This window comes from Vicia villosa, linkage group LG1 (assembly GCF_029867415.1).
Source record: "Vicia villosa cultivar HV-30 ecotype Madison, WI linkage group LG1, Vvil1.0, whole genome shotgun sequence".
NCBI lineage: Eukaryota > Viridiplantae > Streptophyta > Magnoliopsida > Fabales > Fabaceae > Vicia > Vicia villosa.
In genome coordinates, this window is record NC_081180.1 from 37,411,833 (window position 1) to 37,421,702 (window position 9,870).

The 9,870-nt window shown below is 30.2% G+C and overlaps 1 protein-coding gene across 1 annotated transcript; it reads left to right on the forward strand.

Moving 5' to 3' along the window:
- The first annotated feature begins 1,505 nt into the window (after positions 1-1,505).
- Positions 1,506-3,147, forward strand: LOC131604382 (transcription factor DICHOTOMA). The gene is made up of 2 exons (XM_058876827.1): positions 1,506-2,788; positions 2,905-3,147. The coding sequence occupies exons 1-2, from the start codon at positions 1,604-1,606 to the stop codon at positions 2,968-2,970; spliced, it is 1,251 nt and encodes a 416-aa protein (XP_058732810.1). The 5' UTR covers positions 1,506-1,603; the 3' UTR covers positions 2,971-3,147.
- The last annotated feature ends 6,723 nt before the right edge of the window (positions 3,148-9,870 follow it).

Genomic DNA, 9,870 nt, shown 5'->3' on the forward strand with positions numbered 1-9,870 from the left:
CCAACACCTTCATTATATTGAGTTTGAAAGGGGTGGATTAAGTCCCATAGTGATTAGAGATATGACATGTGTAATGTTTATAAAACTTGAGCAACCCTCACCTTACAAGTCAGTTTTGTAAGGATGGGTTAGGTTAAAATAGTCTATCATAAATTTTTTGTTGGTCTTCCTGCACCATCTATGCTTCAAGCTCATTGAAACCTGCGCATGAAGGAGTGTGTTGGAAACTCCACCTTTATTACGGTCCACTCCTAGTCGTCTAATTGCGGCATTTAACTTGCCTTCATTGTAACCTCTAACACCTTCATTCTGTTGGGTTTGAATGGGTAAATTTAGTCTCACAATGCTTAAAGATATGAGTTGTTTAGGGTTTATAAAGATTGAGTAGCCCTCACCTTCAATTTTGTATGAATGAGTTTACTCAAACTTAATTCTAATATTAACCCTTATAAATAGAGTCTAATAGAGTCTCTGTCTCCTCAAACTCGACCTCCCAAATAGACATATCTCTTATCCAAGTCAATATCTAAATTGAATATAGTTATCAACTCAGATCCGCCTACTATCGATCAAACCAAAAGTTTGTAAAAAAAACCATGACATATTACTTTCTCCATTTCCTCCAAAATTAGTTAATTCCCACTTAAGAAGAAACATCTAAATGAGAAACATGAAGAGAAAGATAATGATATAGGCTTGCTATATAATTGTAGCAAATTATAGCTTTTGATTTTATAACTAATTTTGACACTCAAATTTATTGCTTAATTCATTTTTACATAAATATAAATTACTATGTCTTTGATTATCTTTTATCCAAAATCAAGAGAACCAATAAGCATTCCATACATGTGATTAATTTTGATTAGTGTCTAATAAATGATCTAATATTATCATTCAAGGTAGTACAAGCCATGGTCTCAGTCATGATGAAAATTGGTTTTTAGTTTTGTGTCAATTCTGAATGCACGCATCTGTGGCCACCACCACGTGAAGTGGCACACACAAACTATAACTTTTTCTATCCACTCACTTTCTTTCATTTTATCTTCCCTAAAGAAGCTATAAAACTTTTTGCTCAAAAGCAAACCTTATGAATCATCCTTGTCTATATACATTAACTCACTCTTGTTTCATTCTTTACCTTCTCTCTTCCTCATTAATTCAACTCTCATAAGGTATATATTATTACTATTATTATTTATTATTTATTATTTCTCTATGTGCTGTCATTCTCATACTTTACAGTACTTGGCATTCTTGAACAAGCCAATTTATTGTACAATATATACCATCACTCTCATACACACACACAACATATATATCATAGAGGTAATTGTCTTTCTCACCATATTCATATATATTTTTTTTTGCAGGGTTCAGAAAACACACATAAATGAGTTCATGAAAAGGTTGGAATTAATTCATCAATAGCTGCTCTTCTTACTTAAATTGGAATCAACACATGTCCTTCTCAATATTTATTTATCAAATTCCAAAATCTATATAGCTATGTACTAGCTAGGGTTATTGTTGTTGTTATTATATATAAATAAAAGTATATAATATATAATATATATTATATATTATATAGTTTATATATATGCATAATACTGTTTGGTGCAGTACTGTCCATCTCAAACTTCCAGATATGTATTCATCAAATAGTTCCCTCAATGGAAATAACCTAACATTTTCCTCTAATTCACCTTTTTGTTCCTTTGAAAGCAACTCAACTTCATCAAAAGATGATCACAACATTCATTCCACTTTTCCTCTCACTCCTAATTTCTCTTTCTTTCAATTTCCATATTCTGATCCATTTGAAGACAGCCAAATTTTCCTCCAACAGCAACAGCAACATGATGTTGATTTTCAGCTTCATCAACCACCTATAGAGATGAATAACAACAACAGTACTACTGCTGATGATCAGGATCAGGCTTCGAAGAATTCGATAACCGATGCCAACAACAAAGATATTGTTAATAGTCTTGTACCTGCAGAAGGTGTTTCTGGTAAAGGCAAAACTGTAGCGGTTCAGCAGATCCAAAGGAGAAGATCTAGCAAGAGGGATCGACACAGCAAGATAAAAACGGCGAAAGGACTGAGGGATCGGAGAATGAGACTGTCGCTCGAAGTCGCGAAGAGGTTCTTCGGTCTTCAAGATATGTTAGGATTTGAGAAAGCAAGCAAAACTGTGGACTGGTTACTCAACCAATCAAAAGATGGAATCAAACAACTTGCAAGGGAAAAGAATATTCACTTTCCGAGTAAGAGTTCATCTTCAACTTCTGAATGTGAAGGAGTTTCAAGCTTGGAATACAATGAAGTTGGAAACCAAGAAGAAGAAAAAGTGGTTTTGAAGAAAAGAAGAAAAGGTACTAACAAGGTTTGTAGAAAGAGTGCATTCAATTCCACTGGTAGAGAAAAAGCAAGAGAAAGAGCAAGAGAAAGAACAAAGGAAAAAATGGAAGCTAGAACTAGAACTAGAATATCACTGGTTGATGAAACAAACTCAAAGCAATGCAATGAAGGAAGAACAAAAACTAACCTCACATGGAACCCCTTTGAAACTGTGGTGGAATCTGCAGGTACACAAACTGTGAATTATCATCCTCATCCTTCATTTGATCATGTGAAGCTGATAAATAATGAAGCAGAAGATGAAAGAACCTCTCAAAAAGCAAAGGAACATCATTCACATTCACATGAAGATAATTCTTTGTTCAATATGAGCAAATGGAGTCCAACAATGATGTTCAACTCTCTCAACAACTTTCAAGAAGTAAGTAGTTTCAAATTTCAATCATGCATATATACATGTAGTAGTTAATGAAGTAACAAAAAACATGAATGTTTGTGATGTTTTAGAACTCATTATAATCATGAAATTGTTTGCAGCATCAATTTGAACAATTTCATCAGTCTTTGGAAAAACCTTGGGATGGCTACAACAACCACTTCTAACATGTACTTGCACCCATTATCATCATCATCATCATCATCATCATCTCCTTTTTGTGTGTCAGGTTCAGAATAAAATGCATTAATTGCTGTGTATTTCCTTGCTTTCCTTTTGGAATGTAATGTGGTGAGGTATCTTCAGAATTTTGGAAACAAAATTTCATGAATATTGTTGTTGTGTGTATGTGTCATCTGATCTTTATAAAGTGTTACCACTTTCTTGTTTGTTTCTGTTCTTCTTCTGACCCTTCATATTTATTTGGTGAAATTCATAAATTTTATTGTTTATTTGTTCACCTCCAATCTTGTGGATATGGATTAATGAATTAATTATAGCAGCTTTTTATTTAACATTTTAGCTTTGAAATGAAGATGAGGTGTTTATTTATTCAACAGCTATTGATGTCATATCCATTTAGTACAAAATAGTGTTCCTGATCCTACCTGACATATTTCCACATGTTGTAGTTTTTTTCTTCTTCTATTAAATAATCTCTTGAAAAATGGTTAGGGTTACTTATTTTGCAATTGTTGCACCAAGTATATTATGATGTATTAATTCATGAATTCAACTAGAGTTTACCTAGTATTTGGAAAAAAAAAATATAAATCCCATGGAGAATAAAGATAAGCTTTAAATAAATGTATAAAGAGTCACACTTCTCATCTTATAAATTGAATATGACAGAACGAGTTAGTTTATATAACAATCTAACACTCAACTTATAAATTGAGTATGACATGACGAGTTAGTTTATTTAACAATCCAACAAAGGGTCTTGTGAGCTTATTCATCTGACCATCACACAAGTGCTATATCTAATAGAGATAAACATGAAATAATAGTTTATAAGGAAAATTATACCAATTTTGTAAGGAATAGTTATACCCTATAAAAACTTAATATTGAATTATTCATATAAGGAAATGGTATTTATAATTTGATGAAACAACAATATTATAGGGGAAATAATTAATTTATGCTAGATCTTCAATTAGAGAGTGAAAATAGTTTGAAGGTTTAGGGAAAGTAGAATTAGAGAGAAAAGAACTTATGAATTCAATTCCTTCAATTAGTACACTCTGGATGAGATAGTTGAACTGTTATATACTAATTGGAATTAAATGAGTGTAAACGACTGATTAAATGTTCAATTTCTAGCGACAATATTTATTCATATTTATGTATATTAACTATTAAGCGAACAGGTTATTGATATTTAGAAATCAACAACTTTTATTCAAAAAGATTCCTCTTTATTTTATATATATATATATATATATATATATATATATATATATATATATATATATATAATTACTATTTTTTTCATTTTTCTAAAAAAAAAATTAGATCACCACATCAACTATTAAATCTTGCACATAGAAGTTGACTTTATGAAATTGAGTTGTCAAGTATGGACATGTAAAAAAAAGTCTAAAAATGGACATAGTGAGATATAGTGTATTTTATTAAAAATTGAGACTCAACAATTGGTATTTTTTGTAGAGGTTCATATTAGATGCGCCCTATATATCAAATTAGTATATATATGAGTTGAAATATTCATAAATTATTTACCTGTGATAAAAGCTAAAAATATTTGATATATATAAGGATACTCATCCATTATTCTAAAGATAAACCCTTATTGATTTTAATAAAATTATAATTTTATAATAATTTAATAAAAATTAAGAACAGATGAGCTTAGATATGTGTTATATTTGGTTACATGACATCATTTAAATATCTGAACTTTTTCCTATCTAGCTGGCTAGTTCTTTTTGAATCAAAATTACACTTATTTGTTTAGAAACAACACAGTGGTAACTTGTGTTCTCAACCATATTTTAAGAATCAAAATTACACTAAAAGTCAACTTATAGGTTTGTTAGATTTAAAAGTTGTGGTTTAGTTTCATATTGATTATAATGATTTAAATTTTGAATAAAGTAAAACATATATTCTTATACTAATATCTTAAGATTTTAGATAAGAGTTGTGATTGAACTTGGATGATGAGCCGTATTGGATCCAGTTAGGAGACTCATACTTTAGATGGAAATTGTTGTGTTAATAAGAGTGATTAAGTTATAGATTAGCTATGAATGAATATACCTAATTTGATAAGACTTTGTTAGGGGAAAAAGAGATATGAGGGCTTTAAATCCAAGAAAGAATGAAGTTGAAAGAAATTAGAAAATTGAGAGTGGGACTTTGTTGGAGTGCTTATTTTTTTTCATTAAACAAAGTCTCTCTAATGTAAAGAAACAAAAAATATATATTATAGAAGGCTTTTGAGAAATTTTAGAAGAGTTAAATAAATTCTTCAAAGAGTATAAACACGGGTTAGCCACTCGCAAGAGTTACTTCATGCACTTTAATAAAAGAAAATAAACATAAACATAAAAAATAGACGAAAAAACACTACTGAAATAAACATAAAATCACGCCATCTACAAGCGAGCAAATAACAAAGTTACAAATTTATCTCCTTTTCTTTTTAATCATCTCGTTTCAAAATCCTCTCCTCGTCTCTTCTAACTTTCAAATAAAATCTAAAAATTTAGATGAAATGTGATGTCTGCCTCTTTGCATACATTAACACGTTATTGCTTGGAATGTTCTTCCAAACTTTTCATCAAAGATGTCTCAAAAAAGTTGTGGATAAAATTGGCCACAATCAACTAAAATCAGCTACACATAATATTTTTATAGAATATTATATTTGATATTGTTTGCGGAATATACATGATTGATTATAATTGATTGTATATACCATAATTTTCTAAAAGAAAATCCAAACCCCTCACGAGATATTACATAAATTTAAGACAAAAACAAAAAAGAACATCTATATCGTATTAGTTGAAGTTTCCTTACTATATATTTCAACAACCTTATTTTTAATGTTAGAAAGTCTTGAAATATTATATTACTCTTTTTATGACTTAAATAGCCGAATTTAGACTTAGAAATGGCAAGTTGATGTCTCCTATTGAAAAGAGACCCTACTAGATTTGAACGACATATACTCTTCAATTAATGTATATATATCCAATGCTTGTAAAGGGACAATTATGTCCAAAATATGTTGGGATGCTATAAACATGTCTTCCAAGTCTATAACATAACATGGTCTATATAATGAGGAAAAAAATATAAACTATTTTGTGCTTATATTGTGTCTTTTTCTATCAACATATACATAGATGCTTCTAATATGAATTGAAATATAAGCTTGATTAATATGTATAATATAATGTGTAAAATAAAAGATGCAATTATAATAGAAGAAAAAGAAGGTAAATTAATGTTTATGCAGGGTTGAGAGGTAATGGAGTCCTTATGTCAGGTGTAATGATAGTAGATAGTTACAATGTACCTAATGTGAATGAGTCACTTCATCATACTATACAACCGCACTTAACACTATTCTTCGCAAAATATATAACGGCTAAATTAATTTTCAATTATTAATGTTTATTATTTGAGATGAATAAATATGATGAATATAGGTAGCAATAGAAATAGGATATTCGACAATTTCATGCACGCGGTCAAAAGTGAGCAGTCAACAAAGGAAAAAGGATAAGTAATACAAGATGGTTGGTTTGTAATGTATTGTATGGCACAAGAAGTTGCAAAGAAAGAAAGATGGGAACGAATTAATACTGTATTTGTTCAGAGTATCAGCTGCCACTCTTTCTCGTGTGCTGTGGTGTGCTTATGTGTCTTTCTTCCAAAGGTAGAAACAACGAATCAATAAAGTTTCAATTATTGCTAACTTCTCTTTCACATCACATGTTTTTATTTATGGAACTTTTCTTCCCTTCAATATAAAGATATTCTTTTCATTTCATTTCAAAACTACCTTTGTTTATTGAATGTGATATTTTGAGTTTTGTTCCAACCGATCTCAAGTCACATGACTAATGCCTCTACTTAGTGTTGCCTGTTTTTTGGTGTGTATCCGGTCACGGTTTTGTTGTTTAAAAAAGTCATCTTGATTAATTTTTCTTTTTTAAATTAAGAGTTCGCTTGTCTCTTGTTTTCATCGACAGTCACCACTATCCCTCCTCACTTTTCATATTTAAACATTATTGCAATCATGTGCAGACACGCCTCCTATTAACGTCTTTGGGATCGTTGTTTTCACTCACAACACCAGTTATGTTTTTCGCATATGTGATACTTTGCAAGACTGAATCAATTTGCATTGTGGTTTTTCTTACCTAAGTTTTGCATTTTGGGCTCCTCTATGGATGTCGTGTTTTGGGCTGTGTCGTGGTAGCAGGTTTTTAATTATCTTAGTCTTTTCTTTATTATATACATTCCGAGTGATTGTCTTGAAATAGACATTATTACTTGTTGATTGTTGGAGTGAGATGTTGGTTATTAATGGATCTACTTTTGTGTTGGCAGTCAAATTCATTCGCCGATCTTCAAAAGTTTGAATTCGTTTGGGGCACATCTCTAATTTGACGCTCGCAACCTTTCACGCATGATTCTTGTTTTACATTTTGATATCGGATGGATTCATTCGTGGGTTTGTTGGATGGTGCTTGTGATATGTAAATGTTTGTTTGTTTGCTATTTACCTAGATGGGTTTATTAACACTTGTAGTGTTGTTTTTGTTTTCATCATTAAGGTTTATGTTCTGAATTTCTTGTAATTATTTAATTTTTAATTTATCTTAGGTGTTGCAGGTGATTTATCATTTGCTACTCACTCTCTTAAAAAAAAAAGAGTAAGAGATATATAAACTACTTTTGTTCTTAATTCTCAAACAATATTGAGACACGTTAGAGATAGTATGTTGTGCTTATCAAGTTTAATTTGGATTTGGTCCAATCTCTATGAGTTGTAGATAGTATGTTTTCAACTCTTCCCACGATTTGGGAGAGCTGAGCCCCTTCTAAAGTGGTAGTTTTTTCTTGACAACTTTGGTGACAGGTTCTCATTTGAGAAAAACCTACTCAAATGGAAGGTTATTATTGATTTGGAGGAGACCTCATGTACTTTATGTGGGGATCATGTTAAGTCAACTTCTCATCTGTTTGTGACCTATAGTTTGGTTTTAATGTATGGTATAAGATTTTTAGGTGGTTAGAGGTCCGATTGACTCTTTCTAGAATTGTTGGGCTTTATTTTCCTACTTTTTAGCTTCGTTTCTACTTTGGTGGTTGTATATAATTGTCTATTTTCATTGTAGTTTTTCGTTTTTTTTGTTGTGCTGGCTTGACACTCCTTGTGTCCGATGACCTTTTAATAAAAAAGGACAAAAGCCCACAAAAGAGAATACAAGGCAAAAAAAATCCACAAAAGATAATTAAAAACAAAAGGTCATTGGACACAAAGAGTGTCAAGCCAGCACAACTCAAGCCAACAAAAGAACAAAATAAACGAAAGCTGCAATGAAAATAGACAACTACATACAACCAAAGCATATTAATATATTATTTGACCATTAAAAAAATGAAATTTTAAGATGTAACAAAATACATTTTAAATTTTTATGAATTTGTATGATTTACAATTAGCAAATGCTGTATGATTATATGAAAATACCAAATACATTTTAAAAGTGTATTTTAATTATTTTTAATAAAAGAAAAATTGATAATAAAAAATACCAAATATAATATTTTATTAAATATAACAAAATTCATTTTTAGACTAGGATAATAAAATAGAATGTTTTATTTAGTCAGCTGAATTGCTCAACTTATATTTATTAATTGGGTTAAATAATTGTTGATTCAACGTTCATGTCATAGCCACATTTTAAAAATATTTTCTCATAATTTATTACTTGTCCAAAAAAATTTGTTTTTACCCACTAAATGCAAATTTAAAAGTTGCAAGAGACTCACCTCTGTTGAGAAACAGAAACATGTAGGACACACAGGTGGTTTTTCCACTCCCCCACCTAATTACTTTCGGTAGATAACAAATTCTAACAATTTAATGCTCATAAGAAAGATGAATTTTAAATTAAATAAAAATTAGATTATTTGAGGATGTCCTTATTATTTTGAAACCTGATTATATTCACAATCATGTGAAATTGTTTCAATCATCCTAAATTGTTTTTATTTATCATAAATAATAAATTACTATGAAACCTGATTATTTTTACAATCACTTCTTTAATAAAATATTTGTTCAAGACTTTAGGGAAAAAAACACTTTAATTAAAAAGAAACTTAAATGCCTTTATGATGGTCTAATCTGCCTAATTATTTCAATTTCATGTCCCTGTCTTCTCATTTCATCCAATAATATTCCATGGATCCTAAGAAACAGGGAGACCCCCCAAAAGTAGTAACAGAAACTTTCAAATGCCCTAAAATCAAGACCTAATTATTCCAGAAACCAACCATGCCTACAGAATAAAATCTCATGGACTGATAACACTGTTCTAGATAAGGATTTTAACAACCAATAAATAAATTTAATAAAAAAGGAAAAAAAACTTATAACTCACCTAGAAGAAGATGCAAACCAGATCTCAGATCTGAACTAGTTATACACATCTTTGGAGTCATATCCAGTCAAATCCCTAAATTACCAAAAACTCTCAAATTAAAGAAACCAACTTAGCAACAGGATGAATTAGTATAAGAAAAAAGAAACGTGTAGAATGCACTAAAAAACACTACAAATCTGCAATGATTTCATATATGGTAAAAATTGCAGCAGAGAATTTCTGAACAAGAATATAATGCCAACAAACAAAACAAATCACCAGATTCATTGTACAAACCCTTTTTGGTATTTCTCCAAGGACACGAAAGAAACAAAACATGAAAAAAAGCAAAAAAAGAAGAGAAAATATGCAGATATGGTTAAGCAGAAGAGAAGGGAATGATGAGTAGAATAGCCCTAGGTAGTA

Coding starts and splice junctions, on each gene's coding strand:
- LOC131604382 (XM_058876827.1), top strand. CDS start 1,604: ATGCATAATACTGTTTGGTGCAGTACTGTCCATCTCAAACTTCCAGAT. Junction 2,789..2,904: donor CTCTCAACAACTTTCAAGAA/GTAAGTAGTTTC, acceptor AATTGTTTGCAG/CATCAATTTGAACAATTTCA.